The sequence below is a fragment of the Gavialis gangeticus genome, unplaced genomic scaffold (genome assembly GCF_001723915.1).
Source record: "Gavialis gangeticus isolate Ggan-Ray unplaced genomic scaffold, GavGan_comp1, whole genome shotgun sequence".
Taxonomy (NCBI): domain Eukaryota; kingdom Metazoa; phylum Chordata; order Crocodylia; family Gavialidae; genus Gavialis; species Gavialis gangeticus.
Genome location: NW_017729022.1, coordinates 181052689 through 181070162, shown reverse-complemented (window position 1 = coordinate 181070162; position 17474 = coordinate 181052689). Strand labels below are relative to the sequence as shown.

Here is a 17474-nt window from a genome sequence, read left to right as displayed (position 1 = left end):
TATTTGCTCTTTCTCCCCCCCCGCCCCCTTTTTTTTTTTTTTATTAACAATACAGTCAATAATTGGAGTTAGGCATTTCTGCGAGATCACTTCACATCAATTATTAATACACTCCTTACACTTTGACCTCCCTGGACACTCCATCGCTGACCTCAAGAGTGGCTGTTCTTAGACAACAGAACTTTAATAACAAACCTGAACAAGAAGTGAGACCCAAGAAGTCATCCTCCCGCTTTACTCAGCTTTGGTAAGGCTGCAGCTGGAGCGCTGCATCCAATTCTGGGCTCCACAGTTTAGAAAGGACATGGAGAAGCTTGAGAGAGTCCAGGGGAACCATGCGCAGGATTAAAGGTCAAGAAAACAGGTCTTATGAGGACAGCCTGAGAGGCATGGGACTTTTCAGCTTGGAGAAAAGAAGGCTCAGGGGGATTTGGTGGCAGCCTATAAGTATATAAGGGGTGTGCATCAGGAACTGGGGGAACATCTGTTCACCAGGGCACCCCAAGGGAAGACAAGGTCTAACAGTTACAAACTGCTTGAAGACTGTTTTAGACTATACATAAGGAAAAAATTCTTTACCGTCCAAGTCTCCAGAGTCTGGACTAGACTCCCACCAGAAGTGGTGCAAGCACCTCCTCTGGATAACTTTAAGAAACGCTTGGATACTTATCTTGCTGGAGTGATCTTACCCCAGCTGACTTCCTGCCTCTTGGACAGGGGGCTGGACCCAATGATCTTGAGGTCCCTTCCAGCCCTAATGTCTATGGAAACTATGAGAAACTGTGGAATAAGAAATCATCCACAGATTGGATTGTGTTAAGTATGGTCTAAACCAAGACTATGGGTTCTTATCCTACTGCTTGGATTAGCTTTTATAATCTTTATGTCCCTGAGTGGGTTTAACTGCTTTGTTTTCTCTCTCCTACCCACCTTCCCTCTCTCAGAAGTGGCCCCTCCCTTTTCTCCCCACCGCTTCCCTACCCTTTTTATTCTAATCACTGCTTTTTATTTAGAAGCTCTGCTTCCTGCAGTCCCTTCACAGCATCTGATGGAATAAGCCTACTCATTAGGAAAGCTTATGCTATGAATATCTGATCCAGTTAGTTTATACAGTGCAAATCTACCCTACCTTCTGCCTGATTTCATACTAAAATTTCTTTCTTTTCTGAAGCCAGTTAAAAATAAGGCAGCCCCTGTAGCTATTTACATGTCACCAATTTGCAGCTGACATAGACACGCTTCTCACTCCCACGAAACATGAAAGCAGCAACACACTACAGCATTTTGATCAAGTCTGTTTGATGCATCAGTATCAAGAGTTGCTTCCAATAAAAAAAGACTTGTACCCAAGCTTGACACATTATGCAGACCTATTTACATAGGTGGGTGACTTCACAAAAGGAATGGAATTCACAAAAACTGCCCAGAAGTTACTTCAGCAGTGGCCAGTGCGTGGTGGGACAATAGTGACCATGTCACTACAGCAGTCAGAACAGTTTATTCAGCCATTCCATTGATTAATGTCACACTGGGATTTAGTCAACCAGGAACTACAGCAAATGTGCGTCTGGAGGCACAGATGCTCCTTGTTAGCGAAGGCACATTACACCTAATCAAAGTTCACCTAAAAAGGAACTCTTGGGCCTTTGTACACACCACAAAATTGGCCTTTAAAGTGGCTTAAATGCCCTTTTAAAAAAGCACCGCTTTAATGGTGTTGCTACCAGCATGCTCGGCAGCATATTCCACTTTAAATGATTTTGGTATGTAGCAAAATAACACCTCTGAGGTGTTTTAGTTTGCTACCTAACAAAGTGCAACAGGGAAAAAACAAAAGATCAGGCTCACACTTTTTTTTTCTCCTTCAGTGAAGTCTGCCTGCACAGGCTGCCGCTGGGTCCCACAGCCCCTGACCTGCCTGGGGCCTGCCTAGCCCCGAGCATGTCGGCTTCCAGTGCCCCATGCCTGGAGCCTGCCTGCCTGAGCTGTGAGAGGGCCTAGTGCTTCCCTCCATGGCCGCAGGGATGGAGAGGGTGTTTCCCTCTGTGGCTGCAGCACCCCCTGGAACTGCCCGAGTTGGGTGTCACCTGGGGAGCCCCCATGCAGCTCAGCCCCCCACCCCCCATCCCACCCCCTGAAGAGGCAGGTAAGGATCAGGCCCCCACCCTTGTGTACATGCCACGGGGTGGGGGGGGGGGTGGGGGGGTTAGTTCGTTTTAACTGTCTTAAATTGAAGCGGCATTTTCAAAAACCCACTGTTTCAATTTAGGGAGAACTAAGCCAAATTAAACCCCCATGGCATGTACAAGCAGCCCTTATTACCTCCCTCCTCTGCAGGTGCAGAGGCTCCCCAAGAAACAAGATGTTTCTGTTGTACAGGAAGTGGTGTTGGCTCCCTATGCAACTGCAGGTAGAAACATGAGGCCCAAGGAGGAGGCAAAGGAGGACAGTACTGTTTTGTAGTCCCTACTGTCTTTCCTCAGGGAACAATGACTGCATTTCTTTAATTCAATTTACTTAGTAAAGTAAGATCCACTAGTGTAAATTTCACTCGGGGGGGGGTAATAAAACCACCTTTGTTCAACTAACACATGTTAATGTTAGTGTTGCTAGGACAGGGGCCAAGATTAAGCAGAGTCCAGGAGGCACGTTTACTTACATAATTTCCACTCCTCCTGGTGTAACAGAAGACGATGTCTGCTCTTTGCTGGATGAGGAGTCAGTAGTGCATTCCGGTTCAGAGACTGAATCACTGCTGGAAGGCTCACTATTTGGGGAAACATTTCTTTGAGAGGTAGTGTCAACTGCTACAGATGGGATATCTCTCTCACCGAATGCATCACTGATAAACATGCCATCATGAGTCAAATAAGCCACTTCTGTGTCCACAATAGTGTCTTTTGTAGAGTTCTTCTGCAATGAAGTTTCCTCCTGCTCCCTGGTCTTTTGGTTCTTGTCTAGAACCAAAAGAACCACGCTACGAATAACATTTAATGTTGCCTAGGATCAAATATAATGTTTATTACCAAAAATAAAGTCATACCCTAGCCATACTTACTTTAAAAAAAACAAAACAGTTTTTTCCATGAAAACTGAAACATTTATATTGTGCCATTTGCTTACTTAGTATTCAGTCTGGTACTTTGGCCAGTATAAGATGTTTCTGAGGAAGGTGCAAAAAATGTCACGCTTGAGTTAATTTCTCCCTTTAAAAGGTCACATACTAATCCTTCATCACTTGTGACTGACTTAAAGTGATACAAGATTTGTATGTTCCTTCCATTATTCTCTTTGCTAACATTAATTATTATAGCTCTCAATACTAACACCCACACAAAGATACAATACCTATTTCCATCAAATGTCAGGAACTTTCTTGTCAAAATGAACACCTTCAAACTTCAAACCAGGAAATAATGGTAGACTAGGGCTATCTAAGTGACAGTCCATGGGGGTTAACCCCTGGCCCAGGGCCTCCCACCAGTCTGCTATGCCTCCATTACTGCTGTGGTCTCCAGGCCCCTCCTCCATCTTTTGGCTTCCACTTCCTGCTCTTGCCCCTGAGGACAGGGTAACATGGCTCAAGGGGGTGTCGGGAGCTTGCAACCTATTCAATGGGAAGGGGGGGGCGGGGAAGGCATGATGTGTGGCCTCCGGAAACTCAGACACTGGCCAGCCACAGGCTAGATATGGCTCTTGGCACCATGTTATCCAGATAGGGCTCCCCATGGATCTGTGGGGAGCCTCATGGACTCTGGCCTTGCATACTAGTTCACGCGCACAGGGTGTCATGGAGCCCAATGCTGGCACACAGGTCTTGGGGGAGGTGGCACAGTGCCCAAGAGCCCAATCCCAGCTGAGTGGAGACAGTGTGGGGCCCCCAAAGCCCGATTCTTGGAGATCAGAGGTAGACCTGGGGCCCAATCCTGGTGCTTGGGAGCAGCAAGGGGCCCAATCCAGTCTGTGGACCAGCCCCATGCCTTTCTACATAAACATTTGAAAAGTCTGCATAAAACACCTGAGAAACACGCATCTCTTACCTTAATTCTTTTGAGGAAGATAGTAAATTTAGAAAAAATACTCTTCAGTAGATCAAACCACTGAGGAAAATTCATCATTCTCATTTGGTCTGCAAGTCTATCCAAAAAAGACAATGATTATTTATCTTTCAAGTGATGTACAGACAATAGTGACTGCTGATATTTAAAGAAAAACAGATTGTCAAGTAATCTGTAAACATGAAGAAAAGCATAAGCATCATAACAGTAGCTCCATCAACAGAAACAACGATAATATAAATAGCACAGTTCTGATTAATGCATCAACCAAGGCTAAAAATGTTTCTTCCATGAACAGCAAAAGCCTCAACTTCCTCATAACTTTTTAAGCAGCTGTATGCTATTTCCTTATGAACAGAAAGCACTGCTCAGCCTCCGTTTCAATTAGGTCAGATGTTAATAATGATCACAGACACCAAGCTGAGAATAAAAATAACTGAGATTAGCTATGATGGAATATTTGGGGGTTTTTTGCTGGTAATGCAGAAACACTGTGATTATGCTCTTTTTTGCTGCACTGCAAGGAAACTACTTCAGCTAGTATAGCTAGAGTCAGCTACTTGTGTTGAAAGGCCAAAATTGCACTCCTAGAACAAAAGTAAAATCTTATACCATGCAATTAGTCTTGTAATAAAATTAGTCACTCTCCTATGAAATAAAGCACTTCCTCCTTCTGCTAAGTTATCTGTGTTTGAGAACTAGCATTAACGGGAACATTATTTACTGTTAAGGTCTGAAGTAAAAATAATTAAATCAATTTCTATTCTTAAGAGCAATAAGGGCATAGATTTTTGGTTGTCCTTGTCAGGAGTTATAATTTTGATCTCTGGGATAAGTTTCTTAGACACGTAAGTGCTGCAGGTAGCCCAGAGGGCTTCTGCTCTCCAATATTCCGACTGTAAAATAGCAACACCTGTTTCCACTCTAATTCATGCAGGAGGTACTGAACTACCAGCACCAGACTACCTGCATAGGAAGCACATGTGTACCCTGTTAAAACAGTCAGGAAACATGTGTCAGCATATTTTAATTTGTGCTTTTGTTAACTCCATATACAATATGCAGTGGAATTCACAGAGTTTTAAAGACAATTTCAAAAGCAGGGTTAATAAAACAGGACTATAAATGTCAGAATTTGAAAAAGAATGGAAATGTTCAGGGCTCCCACAGAGATGGAGGGAGCCATGGGACTTGGGGAAAAATAGAAGAGCAGGATCATTCATAGTTATTCACAACTTAAAAAACATAAATAACAATCAGCTTATCTTTGCTAAAGCACGCATCCCCACTCTCCCACCCCCCGAAAAAAATTCTTGGCATGTACTTACTTAATGACAACTTGTATATCTATTTCTTCTATTTGCGATACTGTGCTAACAACACACTGTGAAGTTTAAGGGAAAAAAATGTTTTAGATTCTTTGCACACCTTCCAGGTTTCATCAGTTTAAGGTCCTCCAGTGCAATAAAGAAAAAAGAAGAGACACGCATTTGGGTCACTTTACAGTTTTACCTCTTATTTTTAAATGCAACATATGAGGACAGAGAGTTTTAAAACTGAACAGTAATTTTGGAACCTGAGATACCTGAAAGGGGCCTGATTTTCTAAAGGTGAATATTGAGCATTCACTGACACAGCATTATCTTGGACATCCCAAATCAATCACATTTGAAAATCTAACTGGGATGATTCCATTTTTAAGCAAAGGATACACAGATACAAACTTAACTCCACCTTCAGACCCATAAGTAGCAACTGCCCAGGGGTCAAAAATCGCCCAGTTATGCCTCTGCTTATGTGGCTAACTTTGGCCATATAAGTAGCATTTCTGGCCACTTAAACAGATTTTGGATCCTATTCCCTTGGGAAAGCAAGTAACTCTGTGTAATCTGCAGAAAAAGGGAGGAGAAGGAGGTGGAAAACTGTCCCACCTTTTGAACCAGCAGCCTAGTCATTACAGCATTTGTACAGAACCTGGGGGAAACAGGCTCTAGGCATCCATCATTTAGAAGGGGTTTAAACCTACATCTACCACTTCCTATCTGCCATGGGCAAGACAGGGTGAAAAAGTCCATTCCACCCCTAATTTTGAAGGAAGCACACTGGACAGCCAAAAGGGGAAGATATGTGGGGCAGGAGAATAAGCCAGAGGGAGGCTTGTTCTGTGGCTTGGTCAGTGAGATGGGCACAGCCCTAGAAATAAAGTGGCTCTGGCTTCTAACCCCTGCCCAGCTTCCACGCTTTTTGCATATAAGAATCATTGGATAAAGTGTATGGACAGCAGTGGGGGGCAGGAGGGGCCAGAACCCAGAACTCTTTTCCAGGTTCCTATCTGAGCAACAGAAGAGCAACACGAGGACAAGGCATATTGCACAGGGCCCAAAATATCACTTTTGCTGCACAACTGCTACTTACCTGCCAAAAAGGAGTTGGACTGAGGCCACAGAGACCAACTAAAAATGTGAAGAACAACACTTGGATGGCGTTACAGTATGAGCAGGGGAGTTGGAGCAAAACACACATATTCTGTTACTTGGGATTATACAAAGAAAATGTGCTTTGCAAACGGATACAATTCTCAACCCTCCTTGCTCAAGGGGCTGTCTGTATCTCCATCTCAGTCCAGAAGATTTCCCCACACTTATCTCTACACCTATCACTACTCTAAAACTTCGGCTCCTCTGTTGGTGAATAAGCAAATGGCCAGTCAGACACATTTTTACCTAACCAAAAATCAATCTTCATTCCAAACATCTCCTCTATTTTATAGACATTAATGCTTCTTTGATATTGCTGCCTTGTAAAATCAACTCCAGTTAGACTAAATTAAGGTTCTTCTCCAAAACTGTGATTGATAATCTGCTCAGAAGAGTGACATGAACCAATACAAATTCATTTGGCCTTTACTTTCCATAAACCACAGAGATGACTGATGGTGTCCATCTTGGCCATTATGGATTTTAATTGCTGTTTAAATAACGGCGCTCTGTACTGATACTTCTTAAAAAACAAATTTATTTTCAGGAGGGCTGATGCTTAGTGCCTGCACTGCTAGTTCTCTATTGGTATGGTCATAAGGTACTACGAAACATGCAGATACTTATTCTGCAAAGAATTACAGGATGGACACACATGCAAGACTTCAGTACAGAACAGCTTTCCCTCTGGTGCCTGAAAGAGTCATGGGAAAAGCCTCCAGGACTGTAGTCCATGTTGTGCAAGGACTTGCTTTGTCTTTGTGTTCCCTATACATTTTCTGCTTAAACCAACAAAGATTGATTTTAATGGAACAAGATGCAACTGTATAGCCATCTTACATGTGGAAGATACGTGCTAAAATACCGAGAAAAATTCATTTCTAAACCCAAAAGAGCAGAGAAAATTATAGTAAACATACTTGTGTACCAAGTCATACAATGATACAAGAGCCTGCTCCTAGCAAACTTTGTGTACCACCTACCAACACTACCAATAGATACCCACTGGCTGCTGTGAATAAGTTCATCTATCTAGGAAGCACCAGTCTCCCATGATACATTCTTAGATGATAAAATGAACTACAGATAGTCCAAAGCCAGCAGTGCTCCTGGAAGTCTCCAGATGAGATAATAGGAAAAAGGAGGCAGTACATTGTCAACAAAACTTAAGGGCTACAAAGCAACAATTACAATTATACATGTGAGCACTGAACAACTTACAATTACCACATTAGAAAACTCAAGTCCATTCTACCTAAATTGCTTGAGAAAGATCAGGAAAATTCATTCATGCCATGAGGGTAAAGGACACCAAAAATCTTAAAAAGAGAAAATATATGACAGGCATAGGGGCAATGATAGCAAAGGTGCAGTTGAGGTCAGCTGGCTACCAAATCCAAGCATTTGATGCCAGAATACTTAAGAAATGAGTGAGATGAAGCTCGGTAAAACTCCTAGGGTGGCCATTTTAAAAGGCATACAGATTACCTAATCTTTAACCTAAAAATGTGGAATTCCCATTGGTAGCTGGATGCATGGTACATGTGACAAAAACCGTGATGGACACTTGCTTATGAGGACCTAGTTACATTTGAAAGAAGCTCAAAGGAAAATTAGGGGGAAAAAAACTTAAATGTCAATCTGATATTTATTACCCTATCTATCGGAAAACATTCCTCATGAATATTGGATTCTAAAGACACATAAGAACTTGTAATCAAAATTATTGTGGAGACAAAACCCTGGATTGTTACCACAAACAACAGTCATCACAAACAACACTGCCAAGTCAATAATTTTGTCTTTTTTCGAATTCAAATATTCATACCAAGAGCATCTGATATCAGCAAACTGAGCTCAAACATTCTTAAAAACCAGTGAAGCTAAAATATTTCTAAAAGACAGCCCCCCTGGAGATGAGCTAGAAATGTTTCACTTACCTGTTTAATTATATTCTTTGCTGTAATGATCATTTCATCACCATATATTTCATAAAAATTTAGTTTTCTTTGTTTTAAAAGTCCAAATACTAGTGATATGAGCCTTTCCTATAAAATATAAATTAATTAAAGGTACAGGGAAAGGAAAAATACGTTGACCACTTAACAGTAAAAGAGACATACTTATTAAAATCTAGAGTGGGCAGGATGGCCTACGGATACTGGCTAATAAAACATCCCACATTTACACTAGATCGGGGTGTCACACATACAGTCCTTGATCTTGCCTACAGAGCTAAGTCCAGACTTCAGACTGCTGTTCCAACTCTTGCTGTGATGGAGAACCTTTCCATGGAGACAGACAAGCACCCGGGTAAGACCCGTGGTGCTGGAGCCCAAGTAGCCCATGGCCTGTTCCCACAGCAGCAGCCAAGCACCTGTGTTGTTGCTGAGGATCCCGTGCTGCAGCTTTTACCCAGGTGCTTGGCTACAGCTGCAGGAAGGAACCATGGTGCTGCTGAGGCTCCAGCACAGTAGTGGTCACCCAAGCACTTGGTTGTTGCCACAGGAATAAGTCACTGTACCGCTGGGGGTCCAGCACCATAGCACTCGTTGGCTTGGCTGTCAAGCACCTGGGGAAGAACAGTGATGATGGAGCCCAGGAGGACCGCAGGAAGAAACCTGGCACTGTGGCCTGTTTCTGTGATGGCACACAAGCACCCAGGATGCTGAGCCTCTTCCCACTGAGTCTGACTAGAGCAGGTGCTACATTTTACAGAAGGGTCTGGGGGGAAGGCGGCTGTGGGCCCAATCCAGCCTGAGGGACCAGCCAGGCACCATTCATCTGGCCTGTCGATTGGTCTTGTACCACTTATTTGGCCCGCAGGGCTGGAGGAGTTTGACACCCCTGCACTAGATAATGCCTTCTGTTTACTCACCCATTAATCTAAGGGGATGTTCAAATCACATCCTGCTCCATGCGTGCCACATACTGGAAATTTACTAGTCTCAGAGAGCCTCCAAGAGTACATTTCAACATGGCTCTTAGGCCCTGTCTCTCAGGTGTAATTACAGATGTGTGCTTCAGACCACTCTACCTCACTTACATTGTCTCATTTCTGGCATTTGGCATATGAAGATCAGAGTGGCTGACATGCACTTCAAAGCAAGGGTGCAGCATGGAAGTGTTGTAGATATGGAGGGTGGGGGGAGGGAAGGGGTATTACTCCAAGCAATTAAAAGTGGGCTCTCTAGTTACTTAACAAATTGATGGCAGAGCCAGAGTTATGCTGTGTGGCCCATACTGGAGCCAGAGCTGCAGCCACTGCTGCATGCCCTGGATCAGAGCTGGAGCTTCCACTACCAAGTATTCTGGCCTAGATCTAACCCGCAAGGAGCCTCATGGTCCGTCTCCCGGGCTGAATACAAAGCGAGTTTGACATCCCTCACTCTAAAATGAGCAAGACTGAACATTTTACACTGATTTTGGTGGCAAAATCTATAAATCAACTTCCTCTACCAATGAAGTACTGGTGCATGAATTAGAGCTTACTAAGCACTTTGAAGATGAAAACTATTATACCAGTTTGATGATTTCTATTTTCTGCAAGGCACATACCTCTTCTAGAATTTGACAATCATCTTCTAGTGGTCTATTTAAATCACTGCGAGCGTAAGTAGAAAACTCTGCAATCATCATTTTGTCAATCAGTTTTTCTAATTCACAAAGCTGTGATCCAAGATGCCTAAGAAAAACACAGAGCATGGCATAAGCTAGATAATCAGGACAAGCTGAAAATTAACCAGTAGTTCACAATCAAGGAAAATAATTACCAAACAAGTAATTTCTATACAATCGATTTAGGTTTAAAGGGCAACTTGATTCTCTCATTTCTTAGACCAGATTAAATGGTTTAGGTGAGGAAGCATTTCCTCCTTGAAGAAAAAACCTTGACTTGAACATTAACAGAAGTGTTCATTAAGAAGTTACACTCAGACCTCTTCAAGATGAAAACCTTGGACTTCATGAAAGACTTTCATTACCCATCTGGTTTTTCAACTGTTCAGACAACTCTGAACATCCAGGCAATTTATACAATCATGTAACAGTTAATTAAAATGAATGAAGTATAGCAATAGTTTTCAATAACAGAGTAGCTTCAGAGAATGTACAAGGGTTTTCATGTTGCCCTTGGCACAGTGAATTTTTAGACCAAAGATGCTCTAAATCATACAATTGATTTTAAAACAAATTTTGCAAACTACATACACTATAGCATGGAAGGCAGTAGGTTATTTCACTATTAAAAAAAAAAAAAAAATCAGAAGGCAGATCAATGGTAAGATTTTCAAGGATAAGTAATACATCATCTACAGGGAGAGTTTTCTGCTTTGTAAGGAGCAGCCTCTCTCAGAAGCAGCCAGCCAAACAACATCCAGGCTGTCAGATACAGTTACTTCAGGTCTGAAGTATCTGGTTATGGCTCCTTAAAACTATGCCAGGACAGTTATACAGAAGTGATATAGAAGCTTGAATGGGCAGCTTGAGGAGATTTTTTAGTGCTGTACCAGCTGAGACATTTTTGTTTTTAAGGGCTGCATCCTTTCTGATCATACTGAGAAACAAGAGAATTGGTCAAAAGGCAAGTATGAGATTTCAATCTCATGGTATGAAGAACACACTCTGTAATACTCCCAAACTCTTGTCCCCTGAGCAATAAAAACTAAATATTTCATATTGACTTTGGTGGCAAAGTCTATAATTGACTTTCTCTAACAGTTAAGTACTGGTGTATAAATAATAACAGATATTTTCAGAAACCATTCACTGTTGGTGCTGGACTGTCTCTTAGGAAGTCTGGTAGGTTGCTGTGGACTCCTAAAAGTTAAACCACTGGGGTTATCAAATGTCGCTGACATTTTGTTTACATCTTGAATGCCTCCTGATGTAGCGATGAACGAACTTCTTTTTCTTGGTCAAACAGTTTGTTGCAAATACGTTATTTCTGAGAATCTGCCCAGTAGAAGAGGCTGGAATACTGTGCAAGCTCATCGGATCACTCAGAGCTCTAGAACAGTGTGTGGAAAGTCACACTGCTAAAACCCCCTTGTTTCTGAGGGTAGTCTAAGTATGTTTCCCTAACCTGTACTCCACATGAGACAAACAGACACTGATCATGCCTCTTCTTGGCTTGTGTGATCCAAGAGAAGATTTCTAGCTGGGGCATGGATGAAATGTGCACCACAATGTTGGAAATGAAGAAAAAGCCACAGAATTTGAAACAGGTCCGTTCAATCTTTGAGACGACTACAGCACCACAAGGTTAGAGATGCACATTGATGCTGACTGCAAAGATCAGTGTCAAAGGTGATGTCTGGGACAGTTACCTTCTCTAAACCAAAATCAATCAGTACCATTAAGGCTTTTCCTAGTTGTGTCAATGGCACTGCCACAGATGCCACCATATTAATGATGCTTATGTTAACAATGTGAAATTTTGTTGCTCACTGGGACATTCAGGCACGAGGGCCAATAATACTTCATGTGTCTTCAATATTCAGCAGCAGACACAGCTGGTGTCACTTGCCCTGGTTGGATAAGCATACTTAATGCAATGGTACCTAGACCCATGCTTCCCAATCTTTTCCTCAGCATGACCCCATTTATGGCCCCATTTCCTCAGCATGACCCCTCACTCCCAACCCACAGTCCTCCACCCCTGTGACCCCATCGACTGATGCTACAACCCCATTCAGGGTTGCAACCCACAGTGGGAACTGCTGCCCTAGCGAGCAAAAGTTCAGGCCTCACTTCATAGGATGAAAGAGACCAATGCCAGGAGTCATACCTACCTTGGTTACTCGGTTCCCCTTGCCTCTACGGCAAGGTCACACTAATCTCTGGTGCTCATGTAAGTATTGAGGTAGTCAATAAAAGACACTTTCCTAATGGAATTTGGTGGGGGGGAAGGGTTTCTTTTTTTGTTTTTACAGATATTGACCTTGAATGTCACCTGCCACTGGCAGAGATACTAGCTGAGACTTAGAAGAGATCAGATCAATCATGGAAACTAATACTTGCTTGTTAAGTTCTATAGCTCCCCTCATCGATTGTTTGAGGAAGTGTAACACCTGACAAGTGCCTTGGGCCTGCCTCTTCCTTGTTGAGAATGAACACCACACTGAAATTCTAACTAGGTGAAAGCTAGCAGCAGACCCAACCATGAATAGGATGAAAAATCAGCAGTATGGGCACAGTCTGAAGCCAGATTCTGAATGCACCGTTTTGGCAAGGATAGCAGACAGATGCAGTTTTTTGCTCCTGCTGCTCTAGGCAGTAAGGGAGAACCCAAGGGACAGTTATAACCACTCTGCCTTCTATGTCCCCAGGCAGGAGGGCATGTAAACACACACAGAGTGGTTGAAGCCCAATGGATATTCACATTCTAGGATTAGTTTTGCACACAGAGTGCATCTGTACCTGAACTGAAATTCATATGGACACATATCCAAAGAAGAAATTTTAAATAGTTTTGAGTGTAGTTGCAGCCTTTTCTTCAAACTAACATTCACTCCTAAAAGCCATGTAAAAACACATAAGTGCTGAGGAAAGATGAAATAAAAAATGTGTGCCCTTAGCCATGTAAACTACCTTTCCCAAAAATCTGCTCTAACATTTAAAGTTGAGTCATTTAAGCACCAACTATGGAAATGCCAGGAGAAGGGATACATTTCTAGCACTCTGCTATCATTGTATCACCTGCACTGCTACTTCTGACATATTATGTACCTTAATCATAGTCTTTCTCAGGAAATACTCAAAAATAATATTACCGCATGAAATAGAGTACGTATAACTCCCTAACTATGACCTCATTGATATTAACAGACAACCACATCACATAAATATTGGGCAACAATTTGATTTGAAATTTTCTAGGCTGGAGTATGAAGTAAGAATTGCATACCTTTTCAACTATTTGAAATACAAGTATTTTCTACACCTTTACAAGTACCCCTTGAGTAAATAACAAATGATCTATACAAAAATATGGTAATTTAGTGAAAATATTCCACACTCAAAAATATAATAAGCCTGAGAATATACATCAGTAATTTAGGTAAAACACATTACATCACAAAAACAAACTTTATAAAGCCAGGCTATTAAGGTTATGCTTAAAGGATACTTGAACTTACTACAGTTCTTAACCTTAACTTTGTACAGTAATAATGCAATGCAATAATCAGACAATTATAATCAATGCAAAAGTGTCTGTGGTCACCCAGTAGATTCAGCTGGTTTAAAGACTTAATGTAATTTCCTCCTTGGTGTCTCAAATGGACAGTGCTAAGGAGCTTTTTATTTTTTTTTCTACCAGAAGTAAATTTACACAATTTCTATTTGGATGTAGCATTATAAAGGCAAAGTCCATTTGTTATGTATGGCAGCTTTTGTAGAGTTGATTGCCTTAGAACAGATTAGTTTTAAGCACGACTAAATTTAAATCAAAGCTGTCTAATACAAGTGTGAATTCCACAAACTGGAATACATAATGCAAGTTTATTTTAGCATTAGTCTTTGCTTACAGTTTAGTCTTCATTTAAAACCAAGTAGTTGTAAACCTGCTTTGAGGATTTTATTTCACTTGACTGATGCCATCTTTGTTGCTAAAGACAAAATTGGAACATTCATTCACTATCCCTGTGAAAAAAGTTGTAGGGTTTTCTGTACGTCACACAAAACTGATATTAAAAAAAAACCAAAAAGATTAGTGAAGTTTTCTTGACAATATCTGTCTTCTGGCATTTTTTTTCCTATTAAGAGATTCAGGGCTGGGCCTTTAAGTCATGCAGCACAGAATTTACAGCTCGAGGGAGGGCAGGAGAACTATGCTGGCTTTAAGACATTTTTGCACTTGTCTGAACACAGGGCTGCTCCAGGGATGGGTAGACCCTCCCCCTGTAATTTTCACAGCTCTAGGGGGTCTGCCAAAGTCCTGATAGCTTCCCCAGGCTACCATAGGCTCTACAACTCTGTGCACTATTGCTCCACCACGCTTTCCTCCATCATTCTCTCTACTCAAGGGCTTGCAAGGGAGTCCTGACTTCTGCAGTATGGGGGGAAATCTTCCCCTGATCAAATAAAGGACAGAGTGGTAACTCTGCACTGTACTGTAACTTAAAGTAAAGCAGGCACAAGTATCTCAGGGCCATTTTAAGCTTTGGAAAGCAAAATAATGAAAGATTAGTGATCAGAAACACTTTGTGAACTGGAAAATACTGTGTGAACCTTTTGTACATCTACATAATTAACACTCACTTTATAAATTTATATTACACTGATAACTGAAAAGCATTGTCCATTTCTAAGACAAAAAAACACAGCTCTGGGTTAGTAAATTCTAAAGCTAAAGGTCAAGGCGTGGTTATCATCATGGGTTAGCCAAACTAATTGTACATTAAAGAAACCAAACAAACAACTAAAACCCTGGAGAGATGAGCAATGCAATCAACAGTGGGACAGCAAGGAAAGAATTTCTTTAAAAAAGAAAAAAAAAAAAGGCAAATGAGTCAGGAGCCATAGGTGAGCTGTTTAAACTGGGAGTGCCCAAGATATGTTTTGTGGAGCCTCATCATTAAGTTGACTCAAATGCTACACATGGCTCCCACTCTGGCAGGTCTGAAATCCTTATTGCATGTGGCATGCCCCCATCTGGTCTGAGACTGCACTGCATGGAGCACCTGTTCCAGCCAATCCAGGACCCATGCCGCATGTGGCCTCTGTGGGTGTCACATGAAGAACAGGTCCCAGAGCAGCTGGAGCAGGCAAAGATCCCAGAACATCCAGAATAGGCCCCATAGTCTGGCCAGGGTAGGTACCATGTGCAACATGGATCCTGGACTGCCTTGGAGGTGCTACACACGCTGGATCCACAGTGTGTGTGGGTGGGCATCTATGAGCCCAATCTGACCTGTGGAGTGGCCTCATGACACTCATCTAGCCTGTGGGGCCAGATGAGTTTGACACCCCTGGTTTAACTAACACTTAAATTTAAGTTATATTGTCCTGTATGTAGTTTGGCAATTTTATCTTTTTTACTTTTGTGCATTTTTCAGTAATGTTACTATGTAGTTAATATGCAAGTGAGATAGCCAGAAACAATCAGAACATAGAAACTGCATAATTAGAGAAAGCTACATACAATTTTAGAGAAAAACATACAGCTCCTCAGCACTTTGATTCCCTGACTTCAGTACATATTTAATTAACATTATTTCCGGAAATACTATGCCAAATAGGTAACTTTGTGCATCATAAATCACCCAGTTTTATCCAAAGAGTCAATATATCATAAATAGCACAGGAGATATTCTAAAAGACAGCCTGGTATACTGACTATTCTTACAGAGCTCTTGGGATAGGGACTGTATTTTTTGTATGTTGTACATCATTTAGTACAATGCGTGTTCAGGCTGATTGGAGACCTTGGATATAAAGTAAGATACAGAACATACAAATTCTTTTGAAAAATCTTTTCCTAAATACACACACACCAACTGCCATGGTGTTAACGCCACACGCTAATTATTTGTTCAAAGGTGACACCCAAGAACAAAAGGCCAAAAGAGCAGACTCAGTTTAAGAATCAGTAAACAACTTAAGCTTAAAAAAAGAGATTGACACTATACAGCATGGTTTATATTTAATACTGTTACTTCTAGCAGTTCCCTTGACATCACCTACCGGAAACTGTGAATGCCTTGAAGTTCCTGCTGTAGAACTTCCTGTGTTGTTGCTATTAAATCCAGTGCTCCAACAAATTCAGATGTGGACAGCAACAGCTGTACAGTAGGTTGTGTTTGGTGTACAGTCGCCATTAGTTTCAGTTTGTTGCATGCTTTTATACAGTTATTTCGGGTAAGTGAGAGTCTCAAAACTCGAAGTGATCCCTCGCACATAACTTTATCAATTTGGGAGATTTTATCTCGAAGCATTTTTACAGCGTGGGAGGTTTTCCTGAGGTAGTCCTGCAGTTCATGCTGAGAGGTCATTGCATGAAAAAATGCTTCTGAGCGTAGAGAAATTTGATGAGCAATATTTACCTCTACAATATCCAGATAATGGCTCAGCTAAAGAGAAGGAAGAAAAAATAAATAAAACAAGCAAAAAAAACCTCACTGTGTTAAACTTGCCAAGAAGTCTATCACAACACAGCAGCATCAAAATGCAATTTGTGGGTCTAATTAAAATGTTTCTTAGTAAATGCCTTTGTCTGAAAATGATCAGCTGGTTGTGGACACTGAAACACTCAAAAACCATTTTCATGTTGGCAAATGAATAAATAACCAGTTTTTAGCAAGTTTAAAAACCATTAGAAAAGTTGGTCTAGTGCTCTTGTTTGCAAGTACACTGTGGAAGAACAAACAATTAAAAAGGATGCCCAAATCTTTGAATCTCAGAGGTCAGATATTAATACTATCACAGAACATCTATTAGTTGTGACTGTGGGCTGGGTACCTGCCTAAAAATAACAACAAATGTACATAAGCAGATTATAGTTTCATAGTTTCTAGGGTCAGAAGGGACCTGAGCAGATCATCTAGTCCGATCCCCTGCCATGGCAGGAAGAGCACTGGGGTCAAACGACCCCAGTAAGGTGGTCATCCAACCTCCTCTTCAAAACCCCCAGGGTGGGAGCCTGCACCACCTCACTCGGAAGCTGGTTCCAGACCCTAGCCACCCTGACCATGAAGTAGCGCCTCCTGACGTCCAACTTAAAACTTCCCTCTGCCAGCTTGTGACCATTGTTCCTGGTCACTCCTTGCAGCACTCGGGGGAACAGGGACTCCCCCAGCGCCTGCTGATCCCCCCTAACCAGTTTATAACAGGCCACCAGAACCCCCCTCAGGCTTCTCTTTTGAAGGCTGAACAGGTTCAGGTCCCGCAACCTTTCCTCATAGGACCTACCCTGCTGTCCCTTGATCATACGAGTGGC

At 41.9% G+C, this 17474-nt stretch overlaps 1 protein-coding gene across 1 annotated transcript in view; it reads right to left on the bottom strand.

Moving 5' to 3' along the window:
- The window catches only part of VPS54 (VPS54, GARP complex subunit), a 77295-nt gene that overhangs the window by 22162 nt on the left and 37659 nt on the right, over positions 1-17474 (bottom strand). Inside the window, exons 7-12 of the mRNA XM_019516595.1 lie at positions 16223-16608; positions 10094-10220; positions 8476-8583; positions 5387-5442; positions 4041-4137; positions 2660-3000 (exon numbers count right to left, since the gene is read on the bottom strand). Coding sequence (XP_019372140.1) covers positions 2660-3000; positions 4041-4137; positions 5387-5442; positions 8476-8583; positions 10094-10220; positions 16223-16608 — 1115 coding nt within the window. The remainder of the gene's footprint in view (positions 1-2659; positions 3001-4040; positions 4138-5386; positions 5443-8475; positions 8584-10093; positions 10221-16222; positions 16609-17474) is intronic.